The sequence below is a fragment of the Prenolepis imparis genome, unplaced genomic scaffold (genome assembly GCF_030444845.1).
Source record: "Prenolepis imparis isolate NDT839.2.m4 unplaced genomic scaffold, iyPreImpa1.0 SCAF_10, whole genome shotgun sequence".
In the NCBI taxonomy this organism is placed as follows: domain Eukaryota; kingdom Metazoa; phylum Arthropoda; class Insecta; order Hymenoptera; family Formicidae; genus Prenolepis; species Prenolepis imparis.
In genome coordinates, this window is record NW_028141168.1 from 12470655 (window position 1) to 12490078 (window position 19424).

At 32.7% G+C, this 19424-nt stretch overlaps 3 protein-coding genes across 5 annotated transcripts; 2 read left to right on the forward strand and 1 right to left on the reverse strand.

Moving 5' to 3' along the window:
- The first annotated feature begins 387 nt into the window (after window positions 1-387).
- Window positions 388-8462, forward strand: LOC145941345 (CD63 antigen). Its single transcript, XM_083047444.1, has 6 exons — window positions 388-668; window positions 4007-4195; window positions 4619-4789; window positions 4981-5202; window positions 5479-5540; window positions 7412-8462. Exons 1-6 carry the CDS (start codon window positions 606-608, stop codon window positions 7428-7430), a joined length of 726 nt encoding a protein of 241 aa, XP_082903570.1. The 5' UTR covers window positions 388-605; the 3' UTR covers window positions 7431-8462.
- A 2963-nt stretch (window positions 8463-11425) lies between these two features.
- Ubc2 (ubiquitin conjugating enzyme 2) lies at window positions 11426-15577 on the reverse strand. Of its 3 annotated transcripts, none has more exons than XM_083047448.1 (6): window positions 14814-15577; window positions 13523-13657; window positions 13369-13419; window positions 13114-13246; window positions 12557-12704; window positions 11426-12373 (listed from the first exon to the last, which is right to left on the reverse strand). In XM_083047448.1, exons 2-6 carry the CDS (start codon window positions 13651-13653, stop codon window positions 12276-12278), a joined length of 561 nt encoding a protein of 186 aa, XP_082903574.1. In that variant the 5' UTR covers window positions 13654-13657; window positions 14814-15577; the 3' UTR covers window positions 11426-12275. The 3 variants fall into 3 exon arrangements, with proteins under 3 accessions (XP_082903574.1, XP_082903576.1, XP_082903575.1); XM_083047450.1 differs by lacking the exon at window positions 14814-15577 and adding an exon at window positions 14295-14784; XM_083047449.1 differs by lacking the exon at window positions 14814-15577 and adding an exon at window positions 14263-14784.
- A 212-nt stretch (window positions 15578-15789) lies between these two features.
- Window positions 15790-19019, forward strand: LOC145941611 (cilia- and flagella-associated protein 36). Its single transcript, XM_083047777.1, has 6 exons — window positions 15790-15863; window positions 16489-16839; window positions 17304-17479; window positions 17629-17816; window positions 18031-18325; window positions 18479-19019. The coding sequence occupies exons 2-6, from the start codon at window positions 16731-16733 to the stop codon at window positions 18731-18733; spliced, it is 1023 nt and encodes a 340-aa protein (XP_082903903.1). The 5' UTR covers window positions 15790-15863; window positions 16489-16730; the 3' UTR covers window positions 18734-19019.
- The last annotated feature ends 405 nt before the right edge of the window (window positions 19020-19424 follow it).

The following is a 19424-nucleotide window of genomic DNA, read 5'->3' on the forward strand; positions in this document are numbered from 1 at the left end:
GCAAAATATATATAATTAAAAATTGTTTTATTATATTTATTAAAATTTGAAGACTCTAAAAATCGATCACCGCTGTTAATAAAATTCATATTTTGCTTCATTTCACCATAATAAATTATCTTAACAAAATAATTACAAAAAATATATTAAAAATATATCACATGCATCACGCGATATAATTAATAAATAGTCGATTAAATAAAACAAGACTAACAAAATTGTAAACACTCCCCTTTCACGATTGTCTCGATGTTTCCGGTCGCGCCCAATGGAACGTGTAAGTCGCCCTATTTTTTCTCAGCAGGGACACGGCCCTGGCCGACATCGTCGTCGGTCGGGGCGGATGCGCGCGCATCTCGAGCGTACACCGCGCAACAACAAAAATACGGCGTCCGGCGCATTTGACGGCGGTCAGTCGACGCGCGAGCATCGGGTCCGTTGTAGAACGATATCGTGAAAGGAGAGAAGGCCGATTACGTAGTAGAGAAAGAGAAAGAGAGAGGCAGCGTTCCGCTTCCGCGTAATACTCGGCAAAAAAAGCGTAATAGACGTCGCATTCAGTGTTTCTCCGAAGAACAAGTTCGCGTACAGTGAGAGTGACGAAAATGGTGTCCGGCGGTATGACTTGCGTGAAATATCTGCTGTTCCTCTTCAACCTGATATTCGCGGTGAGTACGATTAACGGTTAAATGTACGAGGGAAACGCCGACGACGACGAGATGTACGTCGCGTTCTTCACTCTCTCTCTCTGTTCTCTCGCCGCTATTCTCGGCGTCTCGTCGTCGCGTCGCGTTGGGCGGGCTTTTGTTGCATGTATATCGGTCAAGCCTGGAGCAGCATCTGGGGATCGTTGATCCCTCGGTGCTTATCTCGGCGTCAAAATCCGGCACCGACACACCGATGCATCACTTGGTTTCGTATAGAAATTATGAAAATGCAAATTTATATACTTTTTTCTTCTTCTGTTATATGAGATTTCAACGAATGGTTCATTTATTTACTCGGAATATTCCATATTTGTGATCATCTCTCTTTACTGCGAGTCGTATGTTATCAAAAATAAATGCATATCGTATTTCTAGACATATGTTATTGATTATATCAGAATAACAGATGTTCGTGTTCATCGTCGCGATTGTAATCGAATGTACTATGCGTTTCGCCTCCGGTAATAAAATTTTCCGATAATATTGACGTATGGCGAAATCTTGGGCGTGTTGCATATTAGATACACGATGCATTTGCGATATACGTAATATAATACGTAATATAATACAAAGAGATAATCCTCTCAAGATCCTATTATTTTCACGTATTTTGAATTAAAAAAGAAAAATAGAAATTTATCTGTTAATTTATTGATTTATATTCCATCTAATGCCGATAATCCGTAATGATAAGTAATAATTTAATCGATATTGTATATATGGCGTGACCGAAACTGTACAGAGTTTCTGAATAAATGATACTGGTACGAGGGTATCAGCTCGAGGGAAACTTTGTACTGTGCTTATGTTCCTGAAGCTCGGTGTAAGTATTATGGATGAAGGCGATCGATACCTTCAACGTTTAACGTAATCTAGAGTTCGCCCGTCCAACATAACCGACACCATTAAAACCTGTGAAAAATATATTAAAAAATCGTATTACATTAAAAGCTCGTGTCAAACGTTCGCGATTTCCGAAATTCTCCGGGTACGATACAATTTAATTAATTCAATTTATCCGACAAAAAAAAGGAATATATTCCAAAAGAAATATATATAGTAAGCACGATATACCGATGAACTTGTAATAAAAAGAATAAACGAATATTTAATTAGGAGATATTAGGAATCTCGATCACAGATTTGACAAAGAACTGACTCGAATTTGACACGAGACTTTCATCTGTAATATAACAAGAGAATGGTGTTAATTCATATTGGCGGAAGAATTTATTTAAAAAATTATCGATAATAAAACTATATATTATGTTTGTCACGCAAAAGTTTCGCACGCATAAAACATGGTCGCCGGACAGACGGTTGCGGAAGGATCTAGGATAGAAAAACAAGCCCGCAAAGGATGACGGGATGGGACGGGCGTATCTCTGTCGCGCGTCCTTTATTGCACGTTTAATGATTCGTCTAGCGTTGCGATCGTATTTATTACAAGACGTATCAGAAAACGTACGAATTCGGCGTATAATTTTTTCTCGCAAAATTTACAATCTTCCTAATGTCTTTCCAAAGCTTCAAGTCTTGGTCGTCTTTTAATGAAAGTGCCAAAGAAAATAGCTTCTTTCAATTAAATCGAATTTCAACACTTGACGTTTTAATAATCGAGCCGTCGATTAAAATCCTAAGTAAATAAATTGAACGACTATAATAGTGTTCCGCTTCATTCGCGTTTTCGAGGATTAACTTTACGAAGAGCTTGCTACATTTTCAACCATGTTGAAGAACAGGGGTAGACGGTAAATTTTCTACAAGAAGCAAAACGCTCTGCTCTACTCTTTGTTTTCTGGGACGTCCGATATAGATCGTCATCGTCATCGTGGCCGCCGCGCGTCCTCGTTGCGCTGAAACTTTTCAAATATGAATCCATAGTTAAAGTTCGTCTAATAAAGTCACCTGTACGCGCGAGCTCTTTGAGTCGGGGGCTATCTAGGCTTCGCTCGAGGGCGAATCGACCGGTCGGATTCGGTTTCGCGTAGCCTCGAGACGCGTAAAACGTAGGTAAGCCGTAGGTGAGACACGTAGAGGTAAAATCATAGGCTCTCGCAAAGGTTCTCGGAGAGGTCTATACTCTCTCGACCGGGCGGCGCAGCTTGCCTACAACCTACAAACGATGTCGCAGTCGCGCCTTTTTTTCCCCTCCGACCATAGAATGTCGGCGATCGCGCTCGTGCCTGGATGTCTTTATTTAGCCAGATCCATCCAGCCGACAGGACGCCAACCAATTCCGATGGTCGCGGCTTTGATAAAACCGACGACCTTCCGGCGACGATGATATATACATATAAATACGAAACTTAGCGGTCAAGTTGCACATACGCTCGCGAAGGTTTTAGAAAAATTATTTATACGCATCATACATTTATATATGCGCCAATAGTTTGGAATAATCGAATTTAATGAGTTGCCTTGAGCAATTCACTTTTCTTGTACAATATATAATATTACAATTTTATTTTGTATATTATGTATATGTAGATAAAAAGTTAACTCCAACTTAACTCTGCTGACATGTTACAGTAACTTTAGTTTTAGTGAACCACATTGATTCAATCTGCGTAGTCGACTTTTTTTATAATAAAAAATCTTGCATATATGTATACATAATTTAAACTTTTTATCCTCGTAAGTTTTTATACAGAAATGAATTTCATCTACTCTGATCTCGATCGAAGTCATCGCTCTCGTAATCCAACAAGAACTTAATCATAATTACGCCAAATAAGTATAACTTTCAACATTGTCTCGTTGAAAGTTATACTTATTTGGCGTAATTATGAAAGTTCTACTTCCTTATTTGTAAATGTGACTCTTACGCGATCACGTTTTCCACTAAAAATCAAATTCATCTCAGTAGAAAAGTATTAAATGTCTGACCTAATTACTCAAAGTCTCAAAGTATCGATTACAACATACACACTAAGAAATATATCTTTAAACAAGAGAAGCTGTCTTGAGTTTTTTTAGAGATAGACAATTTCAAGTATGATGACTACACAATAGCTCTCTTTCATTAATAATACATTTATGGTTGATATTTATTTCTTAAATATTATATTACATAAAGTTTTTCACATAAATTACATGTTTAATAATGATTCTAATGAAAGATTTCACTTCAGTAGCGCATATAATGGTGAAAGTAAACTAAAGTTACTTACTACTATATAACATGTTAGAGAAAAAAGTAATGTAATGCAATACCATAATGTTATTGTATTTTTACATCGTTATTTAGTATATATAAGATAAAACATATATTGAATATTTTTTTTGTATTATTTCAGATCACCGGTATCGTATTTATTTCGGTGGGTGCGGTGATTCTGGTTGTTTACAATGGGTACAGCAACTTTGTGGATAGTTGGTTCTTTGCAGCACCAGTCTTAATGATAATAGTCGGTATCATAGTCTTCCTTGTGTCATTCTTTGGATGCTGCGGCGCCGTGAAGGAAAATCATTGCATGATAATTACGGTATGAGTTTAAAAACGCTATTAAAAATTCACTTGTCCTATTAGTCACATACAGATTTCACTTATATCTATTAAATTCTTTATAAATTAATTCGATGCTTTTCTATTACAAGATTCAAAATTGATTTATAAAAAAGTATACAAATCTTAATTATAAAAGTCTTTATTGAAATATTTAAATTTTTAATAATTTTTAAAGTTGAAAAAGTATCCATTTAAATTGCAGACATATTTCTTTTCAACATTTTTTATAATAATTTATATATGTAAATTTATATGTAATGACTAATCTTTATACACAAAGAGATATAATTAAATTTAAAGAAAAATAATTTAAAAAAGCTCACACATTTTATATATATAAAAGAATTTGCTAAGATATAAATTCCATCTATATCTGTTTAATAATTTTAATTTTCTGCAGTTCTCAGTTTTGCTGCTATTGATATTCGCTCTGGAATTGGGAGCTGGAATCACAGGTTACATGATGAGAGGAGAAGTTGCTAACATGTTAGAAAACCGTCTGAATGGTACTATGCGACAGTACAAAATTAATGATGATATTCGTCGTTCATGGGACATCATGCAACACGATGTGAGTTCATTAAATAATTTGTTATCTATAAATATTATACAATCTTACATCTAACTCTTTTATCATTGCTGTAAGAAATGGCATTATGATTAGTATCAATGCAATTCTTGCTAGAAATTTTATATAATACTACTTTTGTTAATTAGCATTATTTAAAACTCGTAATAATTGTGAAAACAATATGATTCCAGTTACAATGCTGCGGCATGAATGGTCCTGCAGATTGGCCCCATATTGGTTTCATAGACAATAACGTTCCCGACTCTTGCTGCAAGGAAGTTCCTTCTCAGAGCAAATGCGATGTAAATTCGATTCACGTTCATGGTGACGGTTGCATGATAAAACTGCAATCTGCTATAGAAAATAACGCTATGATCCTGGGTGGAGTGGGCATAGGCATAGCCCTCATACAAGTAAGTTCTAAATCAAACTATTTAATCGTAAATCATATTAGAAGAATAATTGTGTAATTTAATTATAATCAGACATTTATATTCGCATTCATAAAAGAAACAGATTTAGATATTTATTACATTATTGTCAATATGCTAGATACATAATAGTATTTCCATATGCACATGTAATAATAATGAGTAAAGGTTAATTAATAATAATGAGTAAAGCTTAAATAATAATAATAATGAGTAAAGCTTAATTGCTAAAAAAAAAATAATTTCTGCTTTTTTCAGTTGATTGGAGTAATCTTTGCGTGCTGTCTGGCTCGCTCAATTCGTCGCGAGTATGAGACTGTGTAAGCTGATAGACACAAATTTTCATTGCAAGCCTAAAATGCACTTGTATAAAACCTGGTCTATTACACAAGCTGTCACTATTTTTTTCCCTTGTTTTGTTACCATTTAACCATGCACAATTATACATAAAATATTTTCTTTCTTTTTCGCTTCTATTCTTAACACATTGCAAAGAAGCAGTTTGTAATTACTTTTCATTAAAAAGTGCGTGATAGGCAAATCGATTTAAAGATTTCCAAAGAATCTCACTGCTATTTTGGTATTTGGGCCTTGCCTTATCTATCAGGCGTAAAACATTACACACGTATGTTTTGTATGTTTTTACAATAAGCTGTCGAAAACAACTTTGTATATTAATGATAACGGATTATTTGTTACTCTCGAAGAGATATACTACATTTTTTTTATAAATGTATATCTAATTCGTTCAGTGTCATTGTGATACTGTTATAGTTGAGCCACGAAAACCGTAATATCGATAATATTATATAAATCACTACAAAATGTATTTAAAAGCTTCTTTTTATTTAATGTCTGCTTCATGTGAGTTATTGTTCAGCTTATTAGTAAAAGTGTATCTTTATCGTTCCTATGTATTTTTTGCTTTATAATATTTCGCGCATGATGCAGTGGTATATTGATACTGTTGTCGAGGCTCTGCTATAATACTAAGCAATACTATTTTCAAGTTTTAAGAGTATCCATATATCTTAAGACTTTATTCTGCTTTTGAATCGATATTATATATGCTCTTATTAGAGCATATTTGTGTATATTTCCATGAAAGCATAAATGCTGCACTTAATATAGTATGATGCAGATAGTAAATATCACTGCTATTTTGATAATAAACATGTGTAAACTTGTTGCTATATTTACTATCATTATAATATATATTCATTTTTAATAGGCTCTATTCAATATTAAGAAAATTATTAAATTAAAAAAAAATTGTCCTTTTTGACAAATAAAATTTACAAAATATTGAAAAAAGCCAACTAATTTGATATTTTAAGATGTAAAATAAAGTACTAAGGTACATGGATACTTTCTCAGCATTAACCTAATGGTGTATGATGAAGGGCATTTTCTTTTATATATTGCATGTTATATAATTCATTTTAAGAAAATTATACTCAACCAGTTAAAAAGAATTCTATACTTGTGAAAATATGAAATGTGCAAAGAAACTGTGATTGGAAGTAACATGTGTCATTGCGCAATATAGTGGTTCCTTTTTTTTACTTTTAATTTGTGGCTAAACAGTACTCTCTAGATTTATGAAAAACTTCCGTATTTAACAAATTGAAGGAAGTAAAGGAAAGTATTAGCCTCAGTTTGCAATTGCACATAACTACACATGCTACGAATCAATACAAAGAATCAATACAAGAAATATTATATATCTTGACATGTTTTGTTGTTTATCACAAAGTAAAGTTTACATAGTGTTATAATCATGAAAAATGTCTTATGAGATGTATAAGTGTATAGAAATAGACAAAAAAGTAATAGTTGTTCATGTTATATAAATTATAACAAAGCGTAATAAATTCATAATGAAATTATTTCAACACAAATTCACTTATATACTCAGTCAAACAGCAATAAAATTGTTTCAATTTGATTATCATAGATAATCTAAAGTGTCGTTTCTCAAGCCAATGTTGGCAATAAAAGCTTGTTATTAAAGTTTATAGATTTTAATAATATTACATGAAAACTCAAATTATTTTTTATTTTTCGTTTTTTATATTATATAAATATATTATTATTACATTATACTATATATCGCTTAATATGCCGTAACACTAAATGTTTTTCAAATATTTTATGTTTATGCCTAGTGATGTAATATTTTTACTTGCAGCGAAACCACAGCACACTGATCTGCCATCAATTAGGAGGCATTTTTCATAATATTGTTCATCATACATTGGTTGAAAAATACTTGTAGATTCATTACAACCGTAATCATTCTTATTGTGCTTACAAATAAATATATATATATCCAAAGAGGAATGATGTCACAAGTATTTAGTGTACAGTGATAAGTTAACGATGCTTCAGTATGTAATGCACGTGAAATTACATATATATATACTTTTGTAAAGAGAATGCAAATTGGCATCTCTACTTTTGCTTGCTTCTTATGAAAAAAGGAAAAGTGCTACACTTTGAATATTAACATTTTTCTATTAAATTTAATATCAAATTACTGCCAATATCTGCCAAAAAATTATACATCACATACCATATAAGAAGCAACGAAAAGAGAAGAAAAAAAAAGAAAACTAGTCGAAAATATATACGATCCCGTTCACAGAGATTATATCAATAGAACGTTGATCAATTTTTGGCACATGTATGACGAGGTGCCTGTTAAAATGATGTGCCATGATAAAATATCTGACAGATCTATTTTTTCATGTGATATGTTTATACATGAAGTTTGTAATCTTTTGCGCATTATATACGATTTGTATCATTATAGGAGATAGAACATTTCAATGTAGCCATCATTCCTCTTAATTTTTTGTCAGACTTAATTTAAAAAAAAAGCGAAAAAAAGATCATGAGCTCTATTTCTGCATAATCTTCCTCAGAGTGCAGAATAGAGACAAATTATGTAGCAATTAATTGCAAACAAATTGTTGTGTTCTGATAATTTAATACTCCCATAAAATAGCGTACATTATATTGAGTATATGCGCGCAAGTCTTTGGATTTGTTTTTCACGCCTCCTCATCGACAAAAAAAAAAAAAGATACAGTCTCTAATACTTATAATATATACGATGTTGTAGTAATCTTGATATAAGTTTATATAATGATTTTCTGTGTTCTGCGAACAAAAACAGAAGAAGTAGAGTACTCTTATTCGTAATCGACGGTGCCCCGTGAAATATAAATATATATATACATACATACATATATATAGTATCATTATATGATATCGGATGTACACAAAAATTCTGTACATTATGTACCAATGATGTAACAAAATTAGTACCTTGATACCTAGCTCGATTTAAATGAAATATTGAATGGAAGCTCTAGCTCTAGCTTTATCCTGTCAATAATTTAGCTTGCAATGTCAGTGAACTCTGATATTGATTTTCTTTTACTTAATTATATTGTATACTCTTGACAGTCTATTGCCAGAAATATATTTGTGCATATTTAATGCTAAGTTCATTCATATTTGGGACCAAACCAAAAAGATCAAGATTATTTTTATTCAGAAACAAGTTATTTCGAAAAAGAAATAACGAGTCGAGAACTATTATGTGATACGTCAGAATTACGAAAAGACTTTCTTAAACTCTATGTACTAATAGAATTCTTTTTCCCAATATTAAAAGAGCTTTCGATATTGGAAAAGGAATTAAATGTGAAAATAAAGCTATTATATAATGCATTAATATTTCTTCACTTGCTTCCATTTGAAAGAAAAGCATTTCTTAAAATATAATTTATTAAAATTGAAGCTAATTGGGTGCCATCAAATAATATTTTGTGTGTTTAACTACATAGAAAAATGTATATTTTTTTTAGATATTTATATATATATACAACAAATGAGAAAAAATTTAGAAATTTCACTGCGTCTTGTCGATTTCACGAATTCAAGTACCACAATTCAAATTGAGTTATGTAAGTTTCTGTAGTCTTGTGTATACAATGCATAAAAAATTTTAACATTCCTTTGGACATATATCGAACATTATATATATATGTCTAAAAAGATTAAGAACATAATTATCACAAAGAATTTATATATGTATAAGAACAGAGTGTATTGATATATTTACTCTATTTTACAATAATGTTGAGATAATTTAAATTTACCATTGGCACACATACACACTCGCACACATACACGATGGCAAATGCACAAGATCTCAGAAATAAATATGAACGTCCGTAGGATAATCATATATAGTTGCAGAAACATATAGAAATAATAGCTATGAGATATTAAAGTGTGCCTAACATATAGTAACGTTTATGTTATAAGTTAATAGAGATTAGAAAGCATTTCAATGATATTATCTAAAAACTATGCGCAATACAGCCTCGAAATTAGCACTTATCCAAAGTTTGCTCCTTTTGATTGTATAAAATCATCTGTTTGTATCAGAGGTTTTATTAAAAATTTTAGACACTCTGTATTAATTACCAGGCAACGCAAAAGACTGATGAAGATTATTGTAATCAGTATTAACTAACATTGGTATTTTACATATAAATATATACATATTATATATACATATATATATACACACACACACGTACACAATACACAAATGACTTTGTACTAAATTTTATATTTTGGCTGCTTATGTTATTTTTACTATGAACGTAAATTATTAGTCACAATGTCGTTAAAGTAATACGTAATACAAACGTAATTTTGTTATTACAATAAAACTAATTTACGGTATTTTATAGGAGCCAACATGTCCTTAGCACATATTCATCTAGCTTTTATGTATACTAATAAATTTAATGACACTATTTGCAGTACTTTTAATTAAGATCCTTTTCCCCATTTCTTATGAACCTTTCTACAAATTTGATATGTCTAAACACAGACCTTATAGAATTTATACAATTGAGACTGAAATATTTATAAAGGAAAAAAAAAAAAAAAAAAAAGGATAGGTGAGATAATAATAACTACTCAGTCAGCGTATAATAAATTGTATTTCGTTCGTTATAGTTAAAAGATCATTATTTATCAATATATATAAGACTGATTCTCTTACACTTGTTCTTTTTTTATTTAATGCTCTTTATACACATGAATAGAGCGTTATAGATCAATTGCTCTCTTTCATAGTGCAAATTTTAAAAATTTTAGATCATCGAAATCGCGTAAATAAATGGCGTTTTCCTTCCTATATTTGCCTTTTTTTTTTTTTTACAAGAAAATTTAATATATTCTATGATTTTCAAATCAGATTCAGATATAGCTATAGCGTGTTCTCATTTTATATGTGACTATATTTAATGTATATATGACATTTAGAAATAACGAGATCTATTATGTTTTGTTAGTATTTCGGTAATTTTTCACAAATGCACGTGTGGGCATGTACATGTACTATTTTATATATAATAATCTATATTTACAAACCCTTAGCAGGATTGACCTATCTCACCCACTTTAATTAATTCATATAGCGTTGAAACTGCACACATCATATACTAGCTTATAAAATATAACATAAAGTTGCCGAGGATTTCCGACTAAATTAAAATCAAAGAATATTTAATTTTAATATAGGAACTTACGCGAAAATCGCATATTCCGCACACGCGATATTTACATTCCTTGAAAGTTTCGTGATGAAAAGGATTGCAAAGCGCGTTTACTTTATATAATTAACTGTACATTATCAGTACTTGTCAAGTAAACTCCCCTCTCTTTGCTTCGTCTTCTTTATATAAACTATATAATTACACTTACTTATCCAATTTTTTAAGCAATTATTTATATTTTAGAATAGATATGTACAAAGTGACTTTAATCACCTTGCGTTTGTGAAATTCTCATATAATATAAAAAACTATAAGAAATTATTTAAGACGCACTCAGTTCATATATATCTGACATTTTAGAGACAATGAAAGTACTTAATACGCTCCGACTTTTAGATGTTTTGAATATGCGATAAAATTGATATGTGTGTAAATATTCTTTAAAACACAATTAAATAATACGAAAAGTCTAAGACAAAAGTTTAACACGCAAATTGCATCAACATCGGTTAGCGCCAGTCGGGCGTGTGTAAATTTTCTCTTTTTCTCTATCTATATAATTAAAGTTATACTTTTTAGAAGATGATAAGAAATCGCTAATTAAGAAACATTCAGAATTAATAAACGAGGGTGATTGGTGCAATCACCAACAAGAATTTCAATTTATACAGACACATGTACAGAAACAGAATATAAATTCAGGTCAGAATTACAAGCTTTTTGAAGATATCAGCATATAAGTATATAGTAAATTTATTTACAATTACATTCTTACGGATGGGCCCAGACAATCGAATTATATCTAATAGCGTAAGTATTTGCGTCTGCTTCATGCAGAACATTGTTGCACATTGTTGTAACATTATGAACACAAAGTTGTATATGCCAGTAGTAGTTTGTACGGCAAAATTATATACGTTACTAGTTTATACTTTGAGTTAAAGTAAGATATTGTATAAACGCAATAATTTAAATTGAATAATTCAATATAAAAATATGAATTTAATTATGGAAAAAATGGCCCTCTAATTGATATCTTATATCATCTATATACTTAATTACTTACACTTTAGATTATTAATATTGTTCATGTTATCTCCTATTCTAAAAACATTAGCAGCATTGTGGGTAGTATTGTTGATACACAATACAATCCATTTAAATACTATCTCATTGTAACTTTTAAGTGAAAAACTCCTGTCTCGTTATGCCCTAACACACTGTTTAAACACACTTGCACGCACATTCATTCGTCTTAGGCACATTACATACTGAACATAAAAGCACATCACAATCATGTTTGAGCTGATCTCAAACGGCCTTTGCTCACTGTGTTTTCTGACCAACATGATCATAGATAAAGATGTATACGAGCTACATATGAGACAAGTTGTATGAGAGCAGTAGCGATCATAAATCATGATTGGCATGAGACTAATAGGAGTTTAATATGAATTAAGAACATGCTCATGTGGCATAGCGCTTAGTCCAAAGCCGTGCTATGCGATCATGTTCTTCTCTATTTTGTAGGTATTGTGTGGCTATACTACCCACCAATGGATCAGCTGTAAAACAAAATTACACGAAAAATCTATATAATAATTATATAGAGGAAAATATGCGCGCGCAATATCTATAAAATATAATCTTGAAAACAAACAAGTCATAAATATATTCATTGTTTGTAATGTACACATCGTACATTGAATTTGTGAATGAATCATTAGATAACTTATTACAATACTCACCTGGATTGCAGTCTGTTAAGAGGGAACATATCGACAGTAAGACCTTTGAAATTGTCAGTGCAGGAGACCAATTGTCCTTTAATATATCCAAGCAGATAACTCCTTGACTATTGATATTGCAGTGGTAGATGCGTGTTCGGAATGTAACCTATAGGAAAGCACATTTTTGTTTGTAACAGTATGTATATAATAATAATAATAATGTACAGTATTATATAGTGTACATTAGAATAAATAAAATAATTTAAGATTGTGAATTTTATAAGTAATAGAATTTTAAAGTAAAAAAAATTACAAGAGCAATATTATACTCTATATTTATACTCTAGGTTTGTTCTTAAAGAGATAATCAATTGTTATTATAACAAAAAAATATTGATATATTTTATCATTATACTGTAATATACAAATATTTTAAAACTTTATAAAAATCAGTATTTTAAATGACATTTTTAACTTTTATTAATCCTCTTTTCATTGCTCATTATATAATTTTATATAAGTGATATAACATTTGTGTCATACGCAATATAGAATTAATAAAACTGTCAATTTACCTTAGGAGGTTTAAAAGGATATTCTGGTGAGAAATGTATATCAAGAAAGAACACACCACCCTCATAAACGGAACCTGGAGGACCTAATATGGTAGAAACCCACTCGTATAAATTATCGCCTTTTGGTCCTGCACTGTAAAATAAAATTTATTTTAATTATTTTACTGTATATTATTCTTATAAAGTACAAACATTTCAAGTGTAGTTTTAAAGTTTTATTTCGCTACACATAATTAACAATAATAATAGTAATACCTGCAATTGGGAGGTGGATCTAATGTGATTTCTGCCAATTCTTTTTGTATCCTGACAAAAATACGTTTTTGTATTAAATACGTTTAGTAGCTACAAATTACTATAACATTAACTATGTAGCTACTACATTGTGCGAGACAAAAATATGTTGCACCTTTTAGCGGAAGTTCCTAAAGCTTTTGACATCTTTGGATTTGGCTTAGCTTCTTTATTTTCTGGTTTATTGTCTGCCAAGGAGGAACCACGTCCTCGACCAGTTCCACTGGATCCTGCTCCTGACGACATGATTCTGTAGTGAAAAGAAAAATATATGTAAATTATAATTTATACATAAAATTCTGCTTAATTAATTTAATGATAAGAAGGGAAAAAGAGGCCAAATATATGTATATCATAAATTCCAAATAACTTTCATGCATAATAATAGAAATACATTGAATATATACATATTGTTTTTATTTTGCTCCTTTTTACTTGAACTTTATAAAATATTTTTATAAAAGAATTAATTATGCATTTTGGCAATTAATGTCTCTATGTCCCTATGATGCGTAAAACAAAAGAAAAAAAGCAATAAGTGAAACTATATTGGTAAAATATGCTTCACACTTATGTAAATCTGCATCACATGACAAAGCAAACAGTGAACAGACAAATCTCATTGTTTTGCAGGTGAAACCATGGTTAACAATTTTAATAACGTGAAGCGCTGAAAAATCAGAAAAATGCGATACAAAACATGAATAAATGCACTATGTAATCCGAGAAAGAACCGAGGAAAAATGATTGTCTCGCGCTGACAAGGTAGTATCGTAAAACAAAGAATTTCAATCGACAAACACGATTTCACTCCCTCTCGCTCTTTACCCCGCGGAAACATAAACATTCGCGTACTTGATCACCGCCAAATAAATATTTCTCGTTACACAAAGATCTGTATGCGTTGTATATTTTTAAACGGCGTCGTGGAACATAAAGCGACAAGCCCGGTCGAGAAGCATCGCGTCGTCTTGGAGCAAGGGCTTGCGTTCACGATGTGCGAAATACTCGGTCCGGACGAGAGAGACGTAAGCGAGAAGACGATCCGAAAGAGGGAGAAGTTTTCTTCAGGATCATCCCGTTTGTTGTCTTCCTGTAGCGCGCGAGCCGGGGTTCAACGCGCCCAAAATTGATTTCTCTCCGATGCGGGCGAGCACGCGAATTTGTTTCTCTCTCTCTCTCTCTCTCTTTCGGATCGAATACCGCGTTCGTTCTCTCTCTCTCTCTCTCTCTCTCTCTCTCTCTCTCTCTCTCTCTCTCTCTCTCTCTCTCTCTTCACGCTCGCAGGAGAGACGAGATTCCGGCTCAACACAAGCGTCGGGAGCTCGGGGACGACGTACGTTCGTCGTCTACGAGTTCTCCCTCTCCTCTATAGGTATCCGTCCCTTTTAGGATAACAATGCTACCTTTTATCTCTCTCCTAATCCTCTCTCTCTCTTTTCTGATTCGGCAAAGAGTTGATCGCGCGAGGAGGCTGCGATGCTTGGCGATGTACCTCGTGCCCGATATGTCCGCGCCGTGTTTGCTGTCGTCTCGCGCGACAAGCTCAGCTTCGCCGGGTCGTCGGTGGAGGGAGGTAGGAGAGTGGAGGGCGGGGAAGGACCGGCCCGCCGTTTCGGATGAATCCCGACGATTTCTTCCCTCGGTGCGACGTTAGCCAGGGATTAGGACACGGTGATCCCGCCGGGCGGATCGTAGGCGGGGTGAAAAGCGGCGGCTCCTCTTTACCGTCTCCTCCGGAGTCGTCCGCGCGTAAATAGGGAATGCACGCCCTGCGACGCCCTGCGACTGGATTTATGCACCGCCGACGATTCTCTCTCTCTCTCTCTCGATGTTAACGACAGCAACACTCGCGAGGAACGCGCAACGCACGGCGCACCGGCGCGACCGTCCGGCTGATCGACGACGACGACGATGACGATGACGATGACGAAGACGATGACGGCCGGACGCGACGACGCTGGAAAGAAAACAATATGCGGAGCCGTAGGATTTTCCAATCGCCCTCGCGGATGAGTGTTTTGTCCCGAGCGCTCCTCGCAAAGCCCTCAGGTCCTCGTGTCGCCAACATTCATCTCGCTCTCATGTCCCGAAATCACGATCGCGGCGTCCTTCTTCCGAGCGCCGAAACGTGCGCATCTCTGCGTCGCCGGATGTTGACTCTGCCGCCGCCGCCGCAGAGCGGCGGACGTTGACAATCCACGTTTTCCGCGCGAGCGCGAGCGCTACTTCTAGGGACTCTAGCTGTCGGCGCGCCCGGCCCCTCCCCCTTTCCTTACCCACCCCCCTCCGCCGCCGTCAGGCCGGTCGGAGAGAAATTCCCTAGCGCTCCGGTGTCCGGGAAAGCGCGTCGTCGTCCTTTATTTTCCGATTGAACATCAAATTTTAATGAAGCGGAGGCATTTGTAGTATATGTGTAGTATTTGTATATGACTTTTTATCGCTCAATTGCCCAGGTTAAGTATCCCCCAAAGCTTTCTACATTATTCTATTTTTAAATAAAAAAATATTACTCCGAAATCTTTGACAGCTCGAGTGCGAATAAATGTCAATGATCGAATTCGCAAGACACTTGTTTACGTTTTATTTTGTAAATATTACTCTTGCATTAAGTAAGTAAAAAATAGGAGACCATGAAACTTTGCATGTAAATTTGCGAGAGAATTAATTTTTTTATCTAAAGCGGAAGAATTTTATATATATATGTCTCGGAGAATATATTTTTTGTATTGTAAAAATTATTGAGAGCGTGAATTATTACAAATTATTATAAATACATGATTTGCATATGTATATTAATAAATGGAACACTATTCTTTATTTCGATGAATCTTTCCTCGTCATCACGCGCGCGATTTCACGAAAATTATAAAATATACACAGATCAATTTTATCTTGATATAATTACAAATTATACACAATCGCGCTTTGTTAAATTGCATCTTGATATGTTAAATATACATATATGGATTAATATAATAATGTATAATATAAAAAGTTTCCTTATTTTATGAGTCAATAGTTGCCAATATATATATACATATGATATATATTATTGAGACTCTGTACATTGATTTCCAGGTATCATATTATCTATCTCATTGTAATCGAAACCGAAGACGAGCAACATGCATCGATCCGGAAGAATGATATCAGCGCAGGTCTATTCCGATGTGATTTAATGTCTCATGTTTTGTCCTTCGTAACTATGGCTACTAAGAGGTAAAAGAAGTCATATTGTCGGACAAACACGACCGTATAGAAGGGACACAAGGTGTACAAATTCTCGTCATCGTTCGAACATCAAAGACAATTTAGGCGAAATGAATGACAAAGATGACAGTGCTTGGGTATTCGATTCCTTGATTGGATTTCTACAGGGCCCCATTTGGTCTTCGCCTTTACTGACTTTCATCGAAGAAAAATCCCTCGGTTAGTATATAATACAGTCGTCGAAAACATCTTCGTTTTTTTATTTCCAATAAGACTTAGAATATTTTCTGCTGAAATTTAAGATTTAATTAATATAAAAAAATTGATGTCGCTTATATATATATAACGAACATATTATTCGATTTATTAATATATATATTTCGCATTATTATTATATATAAATTCTTTTCGGTGTAAAACAAGCAAACGCACTGTTAAATACAATTTGTTTGCATTTAAAAATACGCATGTAGATTTTAAATTATCTATCTAATATATATATATATTCATATTTTTTATACATATGAAATATATATTTATAATTATTCCTGCAACACATATGTATATATACACATATACATATACGCATGCGCGCGCGCGGAAAAGTATGTAAAACTAATGAAACTTTTCAGCTGAATGTTATAAAAAAACATGATGTTATAATAATTGTTTATATGTGATAGTTTTCGAGGCGAACACCGAAGATTGCGAAGAGTATCGGAAAATATATCAAGAATATAAAAATTTAGTCGATTTGCTGCTGGGTTGTTTTATGGAAGATATGAGCATCTCACCGGAACAATTTGAACATGCGTGCACTGTTAACAGAGACACAAAGATCCCAATACAATTTCAACAAGTACGATCATTATATTCCTATAATAAATTGTGTTTTACTTTCGCGTGTTTTATAAAATTTAAAAAAGTTTACACACAATTCGACTGTATATTAAAATATGTCGTTTCATTTTCTTCTTTAAATTTATAATACGTTTCATCATTTTATAGAACTTGTTTGAACAAATATGGGCGGCGAATGAATACGAGATATTCAAAAGAATGATGGTACAGAAAAACTTGGAACTTCAACTGCAAGCGTTAAATATGATCGAGCAAAGATACGGTCTCACACCTGCGTCTCTTATGTACGAAGATGGTTTTATTGACGACGAATTGGTCATGGAGGACTTGATAACGTATGTCGTATTTTATATATATTAATAATATACAAGCCAACACATAATATTATTTTTAATTAAATAAAAAACATGTTCGCACACTGCATAAAAATAAGAAAATTTAAACTTGTTTAAAAATAAAAATTTAACAAACCATCTTGTATGTGTGTGTGTGTGTGTGTGTTTACACATGTCGAAGCAAAAATCAATTATATCTTATGCATCTGTGCAGCAAACATGTTTTGGAAGATCAGAATGAAGAAGAAGCAAGTATATCGCCCGAAAAAACATTGATTGCTGAACACGAGCGTTTGGCGGCTGAATATCACAATGAAAGGGCGTTATTGGAAGAAGCGTTAAAAAAGTCGAAAAACGCCTCCAAAAATACTTCGGATGACGAATCCACGGAAGAAAATGAACGTGCCACAGCGTCCATTGAGAAAGAACCGTCAGAGAAATTTCAACTTGGGAAGACCGAGCCTTTAAAACCAATACCGATTTCAAAAAAGAAATCCGACGAAGACGAGGTAATTATTTTTAATTTACTTTAATTTATCTAATATATTAATACAAATATAGTACGTAGTTTTCTATAAAACATAGTATGTAAGTTTCTATAAAAAATAAGCAGAGATCTAAAAAACGCTAATGTATACAGTATATTACGCATATTATTACAGATAAATGCGGAAGATATTAAAAAGAGGCAAGATTATTTAAAAGCTAGACGAGATAAACTTGTAGCTTTAAAAAAGGAAGCCAGAAGTCAGCAATTAGAAATGAATAAAACTCGGCCGAGCTCGGCTAGAGTAGTTGCCGAAGCGACTATGAAAGGGCAGCAGGAATTGGAAGCAGCACAAGCTTTAGATCCCTCAATACTTCAAGTACGAAGGGCTCTCGCAAAGCGACTAAAAGCAGAAGTTGTGCATAAGTAAAGTTACTTTTTTCTGCGTGATATTGCTTATTTACGATATTAATTTTATAGATATATATACGTCTTATAAACTCTCAATTTCAGTAGTGCTTCATATAAAGACTAAATATTAATTATGATATTTTGCGGCAAAGTAGTTCACGCAATTGAAAAATGTGTTATCGAATGATGCGTGATTTAGAATTTTTCGGAAAACGTATATATAATGTACGGAAAACTATAAGATATTTGTATATATCTATTGTGTTATTGCTTTAAAAAAATATCTTTATTTATGTAATATTTCTCATAAAAGAAAAACAAAAGGTGAATTTGCGAATATATAATACCTATATATATTATATCTAATTAAAGATTTAACAAAATTAATAAAAAATTAATAAAAGAAATACATTACGCACATTTTTAAAAAATTTGCTCGCTACAGCATTCTTGTATAAGAATATATATGTTTGTATAAGAATATAAATTTGTTTAAATATTGCAAAATGTTCAATATGAGAGTTTAAAGTGTACATTTATAAAAACTCGTACAAAAAAGAATATATAAAATAATAAATTGATATAAAATAATATTAAATATTTACAATTATTTTACATATTAATTAGATTAAATCACATTAATTAGTGAATATTTACATTCATATTCAACAGAAATTCAAAGTAGATATTAAGATAGGTTAAAACTTCGG

Bases quoted from the DNA above. Each gene is read 5' to 3' on its own strand.
- LOC145941345 (XM_083047444.1), top strand. From the start codon at position 606: ATGGTGTCCGGCGGTATGACTTGCGTGAAATATCTGCTGTTCCTCTTC. The intron at 4,790-4,980 runs GTGAGTTCATTA...ATATGATTCCAG, and splicing joins GGGACATCATGCAACACGAT to TTACAATGCTGCGGCATGAA. The intron at 5,203-5,478 runs GTAAGTTCTAAA...TGCTTTTTTCAG, and splicing joins TAGGCATAGCCCTCATACAA to TTGATTGGAGTAATCTTTGC.
- Ubc2 (XM_083047448.1), bottom strand. From the start codon at position 13,653: ATGTCGTCAGGAGCAGGATCCAGTGGAACTGGTCGAGGACGTGGTTCC. The intron at 13,247-13,368 runs GTATTACTATTA...TTTATTTTACAG, and splicing joins GATCCACCTCCCAATTGCAG to TGCAGGACCAAAAGGCGATA. The intron at 12,374-12,556 runs GTGAGTATTGTA...TTTGTTTTACAG, and splicing joins CTTAACAGACTGCAATCCAG to CTGATCCATTGGTGGGTAGT.
- LOC145941611 (XM_083047777.1), top strand. From the start codon at position 16,731: ATGAATGACAAAGATGACAGTGCTTGGGTATTCGATTCCTTGATTGGA. The intron at 17,817-18,030 runs GTATGTCGTATT...GCATCTGTGCAG, and splicing joins GTCATGGAGGACTTGATAAC to CAAACATGTTTTGGAAGATC. The intron at 18,326-18,478 runs GTAATTATTTTT...ATATTATTACAG, and splicing joins AGAAATCCGACGAAGACGAG to ATAAATGCGGAAGATATTAA.